The sequence below is a fragment of the Salvia miltiorrhiza genome, chromosome 4 (assembly GCF_028751815.1).
Source record: "Salvia miltiorrhiza cultivar Shanhuang (shh) chromosome 4, IMPLAD_Smil_shh, whole genome shotgun sequence".
NCBI lineage: Eukaryota > Viridiplantae > Streptophyta > Magnoliopsida > Lamiales > Lamiaceae > Salvia > Salvia miltiorrhiza.
Window position 1 is genome coordinate 34,011,768 of NC_080390.1, and position 17,745 is coordinate 34,029,512.

General features: G+C 37.9%; 1 protein-coding gene across 1 annotated transcript; it reads right to left on the bottom strand.

The window, feature by feature from the left end:
* Positions 1-1,736: 1,736 nt before the first annotated feature.
* On the bottom strand, positions 1,737-2,471 carry LOC131023334 (uncharacterized mitochondrial protein AtMg00310-like). The gene has a single exon (XM_057952878.1). The coding sequence runs from the start codon at positions 2,469-2,471 to the stop codon at positions 1,737-1,739; it is 735 nt and encodes a 244-aa protein (XP_057808861.1).
* Positions 2,472-17,745: the final 15,274 nt, after the last annotated feature.

Genomic DNA, 17,745 nt, shown 5'->3' on the forward strand with positions numbered 1-17,745 from the left:
CCCTATATATATATTTTATATCTCTGCATCCACAAGTATTTTAGTATTTCTAATGTATTTTGACTTTAATTGCATACGATTTGACGAACTTCCCAGTGGGTCACCCATCTTAGTTGTGACCTAAGTCAAACACGCTTAACGTTGAAGTTCCTTTCGAGTGGTCACTGGTACAGAACACTCAGATTATTGATATATCTAGTACCTATTAATTCATTTAAACTCTATTTCAATGTACAATATCATTAATCATTCATAACCTTATAATATATCGAGATGATATCTAAGACTTGTGGTGCCGACGAAAGATTGACGGTAATATACGATCGAATTTAAAATAATAAAAATTAATATTATCGTAATTTTTAAAAAAATATGAGTGTGAAAAATAACAATCAAATAATAACCGTAATATACAATATTATCGTAATAAATTATTAAATTATTAGATTTATTAATTTATTAGATTTATTATAATTCAATATACAATATTATTCATTTATTAAATAAAATAATTTATTATTTTAAAATAATAAATAAAATAGATGATATCAAATAATTTATTATTTTAAAATAATAAAATTATTAATGTTTTGAAAATAATGAATCAAATAATTTAATAAATCTAATTATATTCTCAATAATTTAAAAATAAGAATTAAATAGAAAATTAATTAAAAATAATTATATATATATATATATATATAAATATATAATCAATAAATAAATAAATATAATAAAAAATTGAAATTAAAAAAATTAAAAAGTTGAAAAAATAATATTAACGACTAATTTTTCGGCCGTTAATAAATAATTAAAAATAAATAAAAAATATTTTTAACGACCGAAAATTTCGGTCTTTAAAAAAATTAAAAAATTAAAATAATATTAACGACTGAATAATTCGGTCGTTACAAAAAAGCAAAAATAAAAAAATATTAACGATTGAAAAATTAATCGTTAAAAAATAAAAAAATACTTGATGACGGGCTCGTCTTCTTGGCCACCGCCACTGTCACCGTTCCGTCATGGTCGCGAACAATAACGCCAACCCCATACCTCCTTTTCTTCTGGTCGAAAGCGGCATCAACATCAAAGCGGAATCGCCCTCGCGAGGGTTTCTGCCAACGCCTCTTTCCCAGCTTCACTCCAAGCCATTTCTCCACAAAAAAAAATCGGCTTGGCAGCAGAAAAGGCAGCATGAAACGCAAAGCCGTCTACCTTAGTGGGGGTGTCAAAAGTCACATGCTTTCGGTGCTTGATATGGCAGAGAAAGGACCAAACTTTCCACATGAGAATGCACCAAATGTTGTATTCCTCGCTCTCCAATTCAGCCACTAAAATACTCGCAATATCCGCCATTTCCATACCCTTTGTTTTCTTCAATAATGTCCAAAAGCGGGATCTTTTCCACACATCATGTATTTTCGGGCAGTGGATCAATGCGTGCGAGGCAGTTCCCCACTGATCCCAGCACTGTTCGCAAATACCATCTGTCGGGATATGGTGTCGTCTAAGATTTGCCTCAGATGGAATAAAATTGGTGAGCGCTCTCCACATAAAGATTTTTACCTTAGGCGGCACCGTGATATTCCAAACCATTCTTCCCCAGCAGATAAGCTGATTTCACGGTGAACTCTCCCCTCTGGTCGAACTTCCAGCTCAATCTATCTTCCTTTCCTCTTTCTCCAATAGGCGTGTCCAGAATCTTGTCCCTCTCATGCGGCTAGAAAAGGGTGTTAATTTTTTGTCAAATTCCAGCCACCATGCTCGTCAATAAGTTCCTCCACCGTGATGGCAGAATCTCCATCAGCCCGGCCATGAACCTCAGATTGCGCTCCTTTAACCCAACCATCCTTCATGGCTTTAATATTCCTCCCATTTCCCACACTCCATACCATCCCTTCACGCAGTAAAGAGTGACCCCACGCAATAGAGCGCCAAACATATGATGAAGTTGATGGCACAACTGCTGTCATAAGATCACCATTTTTGAAATATTTAGCCCTGAACACTCTACTCACCAACAAGTTCGGTTTGGTCATCATCCGCCAGGCTTGCTGAGCAACAAGAGCTTTGTTGAAAATTTTCAGATTTCGGAAGCCCATTCCTCCTTTCTCTTTCGGCTCACACATTCGTTCCAATCTTGCCCAGTGCATGCGCCTTTCACCCTCCTTTTCACCCCACCAAAACGCCGCGCAGATTCTGTTCATATCCTCACAAATAGAATCCGGGATGCGGAAGCATTGCATAGCAAAGGTTGGCACCGCCTGGACCACCGACTTAATAAGAACTTCCTTACCACCCGCCGAGAATTCTCTTTGATTCCACACTTGAATCTTTTTCTCCATCCTGTCTTTCAAAAATTCAAACTGCAATCTTTTCTTTCTAAGGGAAAAGTAGGGCAGCCCTAGATACCTCTGGATTCCTTCCCCGGGTTTAACGCCTAGGGTTCGCAAAATAGGCCCCTCCATTCATTTGCTCACATTAGGGCTGAAGCTAATGGATGATTTGTCGAAGTTAATCAATTGTCCGGACGCCATTTGGTATCTTTCCACAATCTCTTTAACAACTTTCGCTTCCTTTTCCTTGGCCTTAAAGAAAATAAGGTTGTCATCTGCAAAAAAGAGGTGAGAAATATGAATCTCATTAACACCAATCGGCACTCCATTGATCCTCTTTTGCCTTTCGAACGCTTTGAACAGGGATGAGAAACCTTGAGCACATATGACAAACAAGAATGGGGACAGCGGGTCTCCTTGCTTGAGCCCCCTCGTCGGAACCACCTCTCCAAAAATAGCACGGTTGAGGATAAACTTAAAAGAAATTGACCGAACACACTTCATGAGCAGTGTGCACAGGTCGCTAGGGAAGCCCATCGTTCTTAAAACCGCCTCCAAGTAATCCCACTCCACCCCGTCGTATGCTTTGCCCATATCGAGTTTGAGCGCCGCATACCCGTTTTTCCCCTTCTTCCTGCTCCTGAGCCAATGCTGGCACTCAAAGCTAATGAGAACGTTGTCCGTAATCTGCCGTCCTTTAAGGAATGCACTCTGCGCTTGATCGATAAGCCTTTCCAACACGAACCTCGATCAATTTACCAAAACTTTCGACACTAGTTTATAAATAGTATTGCACAAACTCAAGGGCCGGAACTCCGCCACCGTACTCGGCTTATCCACCTTGGGGATGAGAGTAATAATTGTTTCATTCCATTCCCTAACCTCCGCCTTTCCATTCAGAACAGCCAGGACCTCTCCAGTTATCTCATTTCCCAAGACCGGCCAAAATCTTTGGTAAAAGCGGGCATTAAATCCATCGGGACTAGGAGCTTTTGTGGGGTGCATATCAAACACCGCCCTCTTTATCTCATGTGTATTATATGGTTTCATAAGTGCTTCTCTATCATCATCAGAAACTCGTTTCTCAATCTGACTCACCACGGCATCGATAGAAGCTGTAGAGGGTCTGTTCGAAAGGAACAGATTCTGAAAGTAATCTCGTATGATCTTCGCCTTATCCCTCTCTTCTTTCACCCACTCACCCGTGTCATCCTTAAGTTGCTTAATGGAGTTCTTTTTCCTCCTCTTCAAAGCTTGCGCATGGAATGCTCCAGTATTTCGATCGCCATTAGTCATCCAGTTAACCCGCGCTCTTTGTTTCCAATGCGCCGTTTCAGCCTCTACAGCTCTCTCAATTTTCTCTGTGAGCTGCAAAACATCGCACATCGTGGCTTTACTGTTAACATTCCTCATAAGTTTAACTCTCTCCTTTCGCATGTCTGCTACTTTTTTTTTCCAATTTGTCAAACTGCTTTTTGCCCACGTCGTGAAGAAATCAACACAAAGTGCCATTTTACTTGGCATATCCAACTAACCCAACGATGCCCATTTACACAAGAAGACCGGAACAAAATCTCTTTCCATGAACCATTTTTCCTCGAAGTGGAATCGTCCCTTCCCAAAACTTCTCAACTGCTGATCCTCCTCCTCAACCACACAAACCACCGGTAAAAAATCAAGAGCTTTTGTTTCACACATGTCAAAATTCGTGTTCCAAAGACTGTTCCTAAATAACCTATCTAATCGGCCTGAGATAGGATTCTCCACTTGTTTGTTCATCCACGTGAGACATTTGTCGTGGTTAGGGGGTTATTGTAATCGGCTATAAAAAAGAACCTCCCTAAACTTCTCCATTTGCCCCGGGTTTCTGCTGTTTCCTCCGCACTTCTCAGTTGCTAACAAAATCTCATTAAAGTCACCGCCTACGAGCCACGACATGTCATCCATTGGAATCAAGTCACTCAAACGCTTTAAAATGTCCCAAGAGTATAGCCTCTGGCTCACTTCTGGGTTTCCGTAAAATCCCGTGAACCTCCATTGTCTCCCTTCCTGTAAAACGTAACAGTCAATGTGTCCTTGCGAAAACAAAGTAATAGTCACCTGAAGACTTTCCTTCCACATCAGAATCAAGCCTCCTTGTCGTCCGTTAGCGTCGACCACAAACAAACCTTCGTACCCCAACAAACTCCGCCAATTAGAGCACTATGCTGTCACGAGTTTCGTCTCACACAAGAAGACAATTCCCGGGGAATTACCGGCAAGAAGGCGCCGAAATTCATGGAATGCACGTGGGCTTCCCAATCCCCGCGCATTCCATACTAAGTGAATCATAATTCTCGGCGGGGCTGCGACGTGGCAGCCACCGCCGTTATCGAGCAATCTCTGTTATCACCATTTTCAATCTGTCCCACTCTTTTTTTCTTCACCCTCTCCTTGTCTACTTCCACCTCTCCCGTTCCCTCCTCCCTCCATTTCCCCAAAATCCCCCTTTCCTCCACACTAAGTGTTTTCTCTCCGGCCGTAACTGGGGAGATAGTGCGCGCCATTCGTTTCCAGCCTTTGCCACCAAATTTTTTCTTGGTATTTTTTGGAGACACCTCAATATTGTTATTTCAGTTGAATCGTGACACGGACATCCGTCTCGTACTTTATACTCTATTCGTCTTCAAAAAATATGTCATGATGTGAATAATATAAACTTTAAAAAATATTAGTGTATTAGAGCACCCGCATCGCGGGCTCCTCGAGCATCACTCGAGTAATGTACCATCCTCGAGCATGGCGTTGCAACTAATGTCTCCTCGAGTACTACTCGAGTAATCGGGTAGTACCCGAGCCTCAAATAAAAATATATATATTTTAATTTTCAATGGCTGTTTTTATTTTGTTTTTTTTTATTTTATTAAAGTTTTATGTAATATTTAGGATTTTATAATTAATGCAATTTAAATTTGAAATAAATTGTGTTATTTAAATTTGAGCAATTAAATTTAAATGAAAAACATAAAATCAAAACTAATATTATCAAGTAGGCTATCAAGGAACCCCAATGCAGCACTACCTACTCAATAACACAAACACTATCAAGTAGGCTATCAAGGAACCCCCAATGCGGATGCTCTTATGAATAGATAAAGAATTCTGTTTTATATAATAGATAATGGGTTAACTAACAAAAAAATAATGTGTTCAATATTTTTTTTTTGGAATAAGAGAGAGAGAAATTATGATGCGGAATATTAAAAATGACAAAATATGCATATTTTTTATAGACGGATGAAATATTAACTATACTCATGAAATATATATATACACGTAAAATGTTTATTTAGTGGCTACAAACTAATCCAATAATTTAAAATTAAATACCGTTGACAAAGAAACAATATAGTATGCCAATAAATGTTTGTGATGTCCTCAAATCTATGATGCACAGATTCTTCAAAAATTAGTATGTACGGCGAATCGGATTCTTTTAGGGTGCGATTCTCTCGGATTCGCACCCGATTCGCCACGTGGCGTATCTTTTAAAACAATTTATAAAAATAAACCGGATTCACAAATTCCATAGGCGAAATTCACGTATCTCGTGCACGAAAGGCTTACACAAGGTTATTTTGATAATTTTATTTTCAGTTATGACTTATATATTGGATATATTGGACTAATAATATTTGAATCGTTATATTGTTGCTCAATTAACTTATATAATTGCAAATACTTAACTTTTGGGTAAAATAAAATGTAAATTACATATAATTAATTTAAGAAAATTTAAATTGTATATATTTTATAAGCATTATATATAATAAAATTTTAATAATTAGATGTATCCTTGCCGAATCGCATCCTATAATTTTTAAAAATTCGTATCCCCGTACTCGTATCGTATTGCCCTCGCATCCGCACCTCCGTACCTATGCAACATAGCCTCAAATCAATATGGGTCCAAATATATACCTAAAAAAAATAGAAAAAAAAAATAGTATGTACGATTGAAATAAAAAACGATTGAAAAAAAAAAAAAAAAACGATAAGGAAAGGGGTCAACTTTCCATTTTGGAAAAGTTGAAAACACGATAAAAAGTAAAATACGGAGCTTGAAGAGATAACACAAAAGGGAAAAGCTGCACAAATCTTTTACGCAAAGGTCTCCTTTATTTTCTATTTTAAGAGATCTTACACTTACTAGAGTATTTCTTTTTATTAATTCAAACTCAGATGTTACACTAGTTTTGTTCATTTTGTATATGAATTAGAACTTCGACGATGAAGCGCAATCTGTTGGTAAGACGCTTCTCCTCTAATCAATAGGTCGGGGGTTCGAATCACTCTAGGAACTAGAGTGTGGGTGTGTTTTTTTTCTTTTTTTTGATTGTAACAAATTTTAAAAAGTATATGAATTAGTACCTTTTTTTCATGTCAAATATTATAAATTGCGCCATAGAATAAAGGAAGACAAACATGGAACTTGGGCACCAATTTATTTTACAAGACTTTTGATATTTGACATTTATTGATGGATAATTACAACGATACACGTATATAACTGACCTACACTATCAAAAAGTAGAATAGAGTTATATTCTTCAAACTTCTTATTAAATATCATAGAGAAAAATGAAAAACAATTTGTATGAGTATAATGTGCCATAAATAACATTAAAGAAACAACTACCGTACCAGCTGTACGTGCCAATATAAGTAGTCGTAGAGAGTGTTTAATTCAATCCAATAAATTATTGAGTAGCCAACAAACCTTGAAAAAAATATAGGAATAATTAATAGGTTGCGATAAGTGAGTAGTGCTATTTGGATAAAATTTGTCCGGATAAAAAAGGGTTAAATACTTTTCAAAATTGATTTATTTAAAAAATTTGGTTCAATATTTTAATTTTATTGTTTTTATTGTTTTCTTCAAAATTAATAGGGTTACGATAATTGAGTTGTGCTATTTGAATAATTACTTTTGTTTTTTTCTCCATATTGTAATTTTTTAACCATTTTTCAATTTTAATTATTTTTTGTAGTTTTTATACTTTAAAAATAATAAAAATTAAAAAATTATTTAAAAATTACAATGTGGAGAAAACAATAAAATTAACAAAATTCTTATTATGAACCAAAAAAATTTAAATAATTTTTTTTAAAGTATTTAATCAAATTTTGTCCGGACAAAATTTTGTTCAAATAGCATTATTGTATTTGTTTATTATACAAGTTTTATGCCGGTATATGCACGTAGTGGATGCTTTCATCTTTTATTTTATGTACTTTTTATTTTTTTTGGAAATTCATTACTTGAAATAAATAAATGCAGGTTTATGATCCCTATTTTGGATATGGGGTTCTATTGAAATATATTTAGAGTTCCATCTATTTTATTTCCCATAAAAAATCCCAATACTTAAATATGTTTGCCTTGTTTTCCCTGAATATTTGTTGCATAATATGTCTCAACTTCGAGTTTATCTAAATACGAAGTGATTTTGTTATAAATTACCAACAAATTAACATATTTGGTTTTAAATACTATTAAAACCAGCAACCCACATGCCAAATTCCCACTATTCGTTTCCTTTTCTTTTTCTTTTTTCTTCTTTCTCTTTTGGTTTTCCGTTTTTTGCCTTCTTCTCTCCTCTTCTAATGGATATCTTTCTCTTTTTAATTTCCTAAGGGAAAATTTCTTTTTGGGGAAATTGAAGTGATGGCACAAAACACAAACACAAGGAGGCGTTACGGCCTAGTACGGATGGTACTTTCGAAAGGGACAATTTATTTCATATCAAATATGAATAATATGATTGTGTCCCACCTTCATTTTGTGTTACCATGTGCCAAATCACTTATTAATGTTCCCCAACCTTATCTTCAACTTGTCCACAAAATCCCCCCCAAAGAAGAAGCTATCATCGACCGCCCTTCGCCCACAGTTCTTGAATGAGTGTTTCATTTCAAATTTTAACAATAAAACGATGTTAATATTTTCGTATTTTTCCCTTTGTTATCCACTACATATTCTTTACTTTTTTGTGATTTTTCATGGTGAGAGTAAATTTACTTACTTCATTGATATGTGAATTTTGATGGCTGATCGATGATACTGTTTTTTTTTACATTCATTTCGAAATAAGTGTCTTATTTCAAAATTTAATGGTAAAATGATGTCATTTTTTTTTTCATTTTTGCCTATCTTCTGTGATTTTTCATGCACCAATCAAAGACAAAGAAGAAGCGAGTAAATTTGTACACTCGATCCATGATACTTATTTTTCCCTTACATCTTCTCTTTAGCATTTCTGCATTTGATATTATAAAGTAAAGAATTACAATATGCAGGGGCGGATCTAAGATTTGTATCTAAAGTTAGGCTAACAAATCACAAAATTTATACATCAACATGAGTAATAATAATTTATCTCCACTTCGCCTTAAAAAAGTAAAATATTTCATATTCCTTATTTTTTAAACCGGATTATTGAAAGTAACACGATATAATAGTTGATGTTGTCTTCACCTAAAAGCGAAAATGAGGATTAATTTGAAAAGAAAACATTTTTAAATTAAAACAAGTAACACTTCTCCCATCAAAGAACTTTAGCTAACTTAAGATTGTATCGCAAAGTAACAACCCTATTCATAAATCCCTTTTTAAAAAAGGAAAAGAAAAAAAAACATATTCATAAATACGTACATACGAATAGCTTCAAGTTAGCAACAAATGCATCATTTTGGAATAGGGACTACGCAAATTTAGGTTCACGCACTTCTTTTCTAAATAATTTATATAGTTTCATTTATATCAAAGTTAGAGTATTTTGTTAAATTAGGTATTTGTACAATTGTATATACTCCTATATTTTATAATTACGTTTTTGTGATTTTGATTATACTAGTAAACTTAAATTTAGAGTAGTTTACATGGAAAGAAAAGTCATCGGTTTCTGAAGGCTTTATGGAGCTGCACGATCTGGGTGCTGTGGAGACGAAGGAATGAGAGTCGTTTTGACGGAATGGTATGGGAGATCAAAAGTACAAGTTTAGAAATTAAAGCAAGAATGTGGAGTTGGAACACTATCTTTGAAACGATAGACTGGAAGGGATTCCTTTTCATCCTGGTGTTCTAGCGATTTATCGAGTCTGCTTTGTAACTAAGCTTTGGGCATTTATGATGCCTAACTTCATCTTTAATGAAAAGTTTTTTCTTCTTTGATAAAAAAAAAAAAAAGTTTTCATACAATATACATATATAGCCACATAAATATTACTCCCTCCATCCCATGAAATTAGTCCCTTATTTCCTTTTGGGATGTCCTAGAAAGATAGTTCACTTTTTCAATTAATATTATATGAAAATATTGTTTTACTAAATTAAATGTTTCCCTTAAATGTGAAAATGATGTGCGAAAATAATAAATTAGGGTATTAAAAATAAAAACATAAAAATTAGTATTTTTTAAAGAAGATTAAATGCATTTTATTAATACGTGTGAAAAGTGAAATGTGACTAAATTGGTGGGACGGAGGGAGTGCTACTTTATTGATATATAATTTATTTTTAAACCAGTAATACAATATATGCTAAGCTAGGGATGTGTGTATAAATACAATAAATGTACAAAATGATCTATTGAGAATCCACGTGGAGTGCGAGAATTAAGAATTTGTCTTAACAGTTGCGAACAAATCATTTTATTTTGGTGAACAAGTCAATAATTTTTATGAACAAATATTTTCGTTTGAATTCCAATCGTGACGGGAGTGAAATTTTCAATATATTAAATAGATACTTATGCTCATCAGTTGCATTGATTTATTTGTAGAATTTATCGATTTATTCATTATTTTTATTTTTCATGAATTGAACCAAATCATCTATAGTTTCAAATAAGAACCACTAAATAAAATAAGACGAAAGAATTCGATCATTAAGATGTAGTACTAATTACGAGTCCCCAACTCCTACTCAATATATAAAAATTGAAAAACAATAATACACGGATTCATTACACAGTTCCAAACTCCCAACACAGTCCCACTTCACAAAAAATGGAACCTAACTTCCCTTTTTTTTTTTTTTTTCTTTAAAAGAAAATGGAACCTAACCTAATAGTACTTCATTGATTATCCCAATTGGGAGGTTTAAAGTTTAGTACAATTATTCAGATCATCAAAATTGTAATGCGATAATATATATCGCAATATATAAACTTTAACTTTTTTTTTAAAATAACTTTAACTTTATTCAGCCCTTTTTTACTTTAAGGAGACGTTTGGTTTTAGTGATAAGGCATGATTATAAAACAATCCACCTTATTCAAGTGTTTGATTTGCATGAAGGAGCTCGTGATTGATAACTCGGCTTGCATTTAATCACCTAAATAAGTGATTGTTTATCACTCCAAAATTGAGTGAATTATTTAATCACCCCTCCATTCCTATTATTATTATCAATCTTATCTATAATATCCAACAAACCAAACACCTCTTTAGTAAAGTAACCTTTTTTTTGTTGAGTTAAAATTGGGACCTGTCAATGTTTCACAGTGATAGATGCCAAAAGTATATACTTTTTCTACAGATTTATGTGAATTTTTACTTTTTGTAACAAGTGGATTTAATTTATTACGAATTTTGTCGGTATTATAAGTATAACTTTACTTAGTTAATTACTACTCCCTCCGCCCGTCAAAAGTGGACCACTTTGGCTGGCCACGAGATTTAATAAAATTGATGATAATTTTGATGTAATTGAAAATTGGTCCCACCATTTTATGAGATGTGTGGTTGAGATTGAATTTGGGATGATTTTTTTGTAAATAAAAAGTGTTTGTAATGATAAAAGATTAAAGTGAATGGTGGGACCATTTCTATAAAAGGAAAATTGTATACTCTTTGCGGACACCCGATATAGTAAAAGTGATCCACTTTTGGCGGACGGATGAAGTATTTAATAACACCAGTAATATTAACATTTTTTATCCTCAGATGGCCAACAGACTTCTGATAGTTTGATTAATCCTGGCAATGGAATCTCGAAAGCAGCTGAACAAAAGAGTGGTTAAGAGCATCTGCATCTGTTACACGATAGCGGCCTACTCGTGTAAGGCTGCTATCGTGTAAGGCTGCTATCGTGTAAGCAGATGCAGCCCTCATTTACACGAGGGCTACACGTTCTATCGTGTAGCCCGATCGACCGTTGATAATAGGCGCGTGTTTTACACGCGCCTTTAAAAAAAATTCGAATTTTGAATTTTAGGCAGCTTTGACTGCCTCGGTTTGCGTGCAAATTTTGACCGTTCGATTTTTATTTTCTTTAATTTTTTCCTCCTTCTTCTCTTTATATTCTCTTTTCCTCCTTCTTCTTCCTCACCTTCACTCCCCAATTCTCCTATTTCAATCTACACCTTTCAAGCCTTTTCTTCTTTTTTCTTCCGACAATGGCGGAATTCGACCACGGTTCTTCATCTGATTCATTCGACAGTGTAGCTCACGCGATCATGGAGGAGATAGAGTTGCAGAAACAATTGCTTGCTCACATCTACGCCCAGCCGGTGCCGGAGGCGGGACGTGTGAAACGTCCCCGGTCTTACGTCCACCGTGATCGTGAGAATGCCCATCTACGTCTTATGCAAGACTACTTCAACGACAATCCGACGTACGGACCTATATTTTTCCGACGGCGTTTTCGAATGCAGAAGGAGCTGTTCTTGCGCATCGTCGAGGCTGTTCAAGGTGAAGATACTTACTTTCAGATGAACACTGATGCAATAGGTCGGGACTCTCTCTCCCCTTTGCAGAAATGCACGTCGGTTATCCGCCAGTTAGCCACCGGCGTCAGTGTGGATATTTTTGACTTGTATCTCAAATTCGCCGACTCCACCGGGCGTGTATGCCTCAAGAAGTTCTGCAAGGCGGTCATCCGGGCTTTTGGAGCCCATTATCTGCGCCGTCCAACGCCAGAGGACATCACACGCCTTACTCAGATGCACGAGGCGCGACACGAATTTCTCGAGATGCTCGGGAGTCTTGATTGTATGCCTTGGTGTTGGGAACCTTGTGGAATATCCTAACCCTTGTTTTGATGATACCAAAATTCATAGGACTTAAATGTAATAGACTAGAATCGTTTTTGAACTCAAGTGTTAGAGTTCGTTTCTAGTTTAGTTGCGGTGTCAAAGACTGAAGACTGAAGACTGAAGAACGAAGACTGAAGACTGCAGTTACCAACTGAAGTATCAGTTGAAGAATCAGTTGAAGACTGATTATTTAATGCGCGCCATGGACTGATACTAAAGTCAAGTATCAGTTGAACATTCCTCCTAGGACTGATCTTCCAACGTTCAGAGGAAGCCACGTACGCTCAAGTACAGCCGCATTAAATGCAGAGATATCTCAATATCTTATCTCTGCAGAGGTCATTCCTATCTGGTGGTTACTTTTCAGAGATGTCACATCTCCTGTCCATCAAAGAGAGCCGTTTCCACACAGACAAGGAACCTCGAAGATTGAAGCCTCAGCCCAAATTCGAATTGCTCTCCAACGGAAGAAATCTTGAGGACGATTTACGCCAACGGATCTATTCAAGAGTTCTCCTACAAATAGCGCTCGAGGATCACTTCAACCTTCACCGATTCAACGACATAAGCTGAAGCTCTGCCGAAATAGCTACTCAGCCTAAAGCTTAAACCGCCCAAAGCTTGAATCGAAGAAGAGAATTCCAAAGCCAAAATCAGTCACTGCTGATTACATACATTCTCTTAGACCCTAGGCATATATTCTGTGTACCCAGAAGCCAAAGGTCAAACTTGCTTCAAAGAACTCGTTCTTTGTAAGTATAGTTGGCACTCGTTTAAACCTCTCCCCCATAAGAGTGTTTGAGTGACTCGGAGTTTCAGAAGGTGTTCTGAACTCTGATAGGGAAGTCTGAGCACGAGGTGTGCTTAGCAAGGAAATCCTGCGCGAGCTGTGTAGGTGCTGAAATCCTGCGCGAGGTGTGTAGGTAGGGAAACCCTACGCGAGGTGTGTAGGTGCTGAAGAGAGAGTTTATCTTCAGTTCACGGTTTGCAGTGCACCAGGGAAGCACTTGCGGAGTGGATTGTTGGTCTGATCAACCAGCCGTGGATGTAGGAAAGAGTTTTTCCGAACCACGTAAAAGTCTCTGTGTTATTTACAGCTTTCAGTTTTACATTCATAACTGTGTTATTTCAATTGATAAAACTGAATGCTGACTAACTGAAAAGAGAAACCTTAATCCAACTATCTGCTCCACCGAGGCTATTCGAAACTAAGTTTAATTTCCGCTGCGTATGATATCAATCTGACTCACTATCCTCTGATAGTAAGGAAGAGAGATATCATCTTCATCTTTGCAAACACGACTGAAGCCCTTACGTGGATCAGTTAAGTTCCAGTGACTTAACTGATAACTCTTTACTGAAGAGCTTTCAGTATCAGTCGTCAACCCTGTTGGTCAACACTTATTTCGGTTAAACAGGTGTCTTGTTTGCTTGTAAAGTTTCGCTTCTATCTCTGACTGAGATCCCTCTGATTGAGGTTCATAGATAGTCATAAAAATAGCCTATAGGTGTATTCCCCCCCCATACACCTATTCGAGACCCCCCGGACCTAACAATTGGTATCAGAGCAGGTTGTTCGCAAGAACTATCTGTCTCTGACTAGTTCTACTTGAACTAGATCCTTATTAAAGGTCTCGAAAAAGTTTTGCTCTTTCTTATTGTTTTGTGCTTGCTACTTGCTTTATCTGCTGTTACCTGTTCTCTCTTTTTTGATGGAGACTAACCACAGCAGATTAGCTTCTCTACCTATGTTTTGTATTGAAAAATACGACATATGGAAGTTTCGGCTTGAAAGCTTCCTCATTGCCCAACATTGTAGAATGTGGGAAGTCATCACCAGCGGTCCAATCATTATCACCGAAACTGTAAAAAGGGTTCCTACTGACATCCGTCAGGAACCTTACGATGAGGACCAGCCCAAGTCAAAGGCAGACTTCACCACAGAAGAAAGGAAGCAAGATGAGCTAGACAACCTCGCCAAAAGCATCATCTCCGGCACCGTTCCTGACAAGTATGTCATGAAGATCATCAAGTGCAGGACAGCAAAGGAGATGTGGGATATTCTGGAAAGAATGTGCGTAGGTTCTGAGGAGATCAAGGAGAATAAGCTTTCCATAGCTTGTCAGAAATTCGACTCCTTCCTCATGCTCAAGAATGAATCTGTCGAGGAAATAGAACAAAGATTCAATCTCATATTGAATGAAGTTCAATCCATTTCCAAAGACAAATACACTCAACGAGAAATCAACTTGAAGATTCTTCGAGCACTGCCACGAGGAGAATGGCAGATCTACTCAGTCGCTCATCAGCATAAGCCAGGATTCAGTCAGCTCCCGACAAACAAGCTTTTCTCCGATCTCATGACAAATGAGTTCGATCTTCTGAGAAATCTTGGTAACAAGAAGGCTGGAGGATCAGACGAAGATGGTCCATCAACCTCAAGAGGAGCTGCACTGAAGGCCTCAACCAGAGAAGGCAAGAAGCAGATCAAGGAGCCAACGGAACTCAACCCTGAGGACTTCTTCAGTCAATATGCCTTGTTGACTGACAGATTCAACAAGATGGAGTCCAAGTTCCGGAAGTACAGAAGGTTCCACAAGCAGCACTACAAGGGAAAAGAAAGAGAAAGGGACTCCAGACATTCCACAGATCGAAGCGGAGAAAGGAAGTCAGCCGCTTACGACATCAAAGAATTGGAATGTTATGGATGTAGAAAGAAAGGACACTTTAAGCATGAATGTCCTGATCTGACTCCAGCTGAGCGCAGGGAACTGAAAGCAAAGAAAGATCGCAGATCTTTGAAGAAGAAAGCGATGGTTGCTGATGATGCTGACTCTTCCAACGACACATCAGAATCATCCGACTTCGACAGTTCCAGCTCAGATGATGAGAGCCGAGCCCTGATGGCCAACGAATCAGAAAGTGTAGCTGACAACAGCTACGACAATGGAATGAATGGCCCAGAGGTAAAATCTCTCACGAAAACTCCATATACTGATAACATCCTGATGCTTTCAGGAGACCACTCAGAATCTGGAGATAGCTCATCCGTTGAAACTGACGAGTTTGATCAGCTCCTGACTGATCACTGTCAGCTGAGGAAAATGTTCGAAGATCTCCTCAAGCAGAATCAGAAAAAGGACAAGGAGATCGATGATGAACGAGCTAAACATCAGACAATCATCTACTTTCCGGATGAAACATGTCTTGATCAGCTAATCATGGAGAACAGCCGACTGGAAGAAGAGCTCAGAATCTCCAACTCAGAATGTGAAAGAGCTTCTCATGAAATCAAAAGGCTTAATCACAAGCTGGAAGAAACAGTCAAGAACTGCATGATGCAGTCTCCCATGATGAGCAACTTTCCATCGAAAGGACTGGTCAACAGCATCGGAGGAAAGGTTGCAGCTGCCAAAGGAAAGGATATCATGATCATCTCTAAGAATGATCCTTCTGAAATCACAACCTCAGAAGAATCAAGAGATCATGATATGGATGAAGTTCACAAGCGCAGACTGATGGCCAGATCAAATGTTCCACCTCCACGAAGCTACAGACGAGCTAAGGAGGCTCCCAACCAGATCATCATATTGAAAAGGCTGGAAAGCAGATTTCAGTCAAAGATCCGGGAAGGAACATCAGGAGCCAAGAAGAATCTTTCTCATCAACCCAGGAGGAAGAAAGGCCACATCAGTCAGAAACTGACATCCTCAGTTCAGTTTCAGAAAGAACAACATCCATGGAGATCAAGCAATGCTGAGTCCAGTCGAGCCATGCCACTTCCTCGACGACAAGCCACTGGACGTCAGACAAATCTCCATAAGTCTGCAAAGACTAAAGTATCTCACGAAAGATACTTCGGCGAGCAAAGAAGACCTCAACCACTCACCAGACAGAACTGCTACAAGAGTGAGGCCTTCAAAAGGATTTCTCAACGGAAAAATGCTCTTATGCCACCTGAAGCGCCAACGACATCGATCAGACATCCAACAATGCGCAAGAAATCAGCCAGACCAATTCTGAAGCAGATTTGGGTTCCAAAGGGAACTCGAACTAACATTGAAGGACCCAAAGCTTGATTGGGTGCCTAAAGCAACTCTTTCTTGCAGGTCAATGTCAGGAAACATAAAAAGAAGGAAGAGGCCAAAGCTTCAATCAGAACGTGGTATCTGGACAGTGGCTGCTCGAAGCATATGACGGGCTACAAAGAATATCTATCCCAGTATGTTGAGAAAGCTGGATCCAAAGTTGCATTCGAAGACAACTCGATTGGAGAAACAAAAGGCTATGGTGTGCTCAACATGGGTAACGCCAGTATCAGTAATGTTAGCTTTGTTTCTGGTCTTAAACATAATCTGTTGTCTGTGAGTCAATTTTGTGACAGTGGTTTCACAGTGAAAATCAAAAAGGATGAATTCACTGTTAGAAACAATCAGAAGAAGGTGGTTCTGAAGGGATTCAGACAAGGAAGTCTCTACGTCGTTTCTTGGGAAGACAGCCCACCAGAAACGTGCCTCATCAGTAAAAGCAGCTCAGAGCTCAATTGGCTATGGCACAAGAGACTCAACCATCTCAACTTCAAGACGATCAACAAACTTGCTAAACATCAACTGGTAGAAGGACTCCCTTCTATTGTATTCCAGAAGAAGCAAGAATGTGAAGCATGCCTCAGAGGAAAGCAGACGCGGACATCATTCAAGTCAAAGACAGGACACTCATCTGAAAGGATTCTGCATCTACTTCACATGGATCTGTTTGGCCCGATCACTCCAAGAAGCTTCAACGGTAGGAAGTACACCTTGGTAGTTGTGGATGATTATTCACGATATACCTGGGTTATCTTTCTTTTCAAAAAGAAGGAGACACTGGAGGAACTGCCAAAGCTGTTGAAGAGACTGAGCGTTGAAAAGGAAGTCAACATCATCAGCATCAGATCAGATCGTGGGACTGAGTTCCTCAATACTGTCATTCGTGAGTATTGTGATGAACAAGGAATCAGTCATCAAACTTCTGCAGCAAGAACTCCACAGCAGAATGGAGTTGCAGAGAGAAGAAACCGGTCTCCAAAGGAAGCAGTAAGGACGATGCTAGCCGAGTCAAAACTCCCCTTGAAGTTTTGGACCGAAGCAGTCAACAACGCATGCTACACGCAGAATCGCTCCTTCCTCACTCAGAGACATGGAAGAACTCCATACGAGTTATGGAAGAACAGAAAGCCATCGATTGGCCATTTTCATGCTTTTGGTTCTAAGTGTTTCATACACAACAACGATAAGAAGAGGTTGAACACCTTCGATTGCAAGGCTAATCCAGGAGTCTTCCTTGGA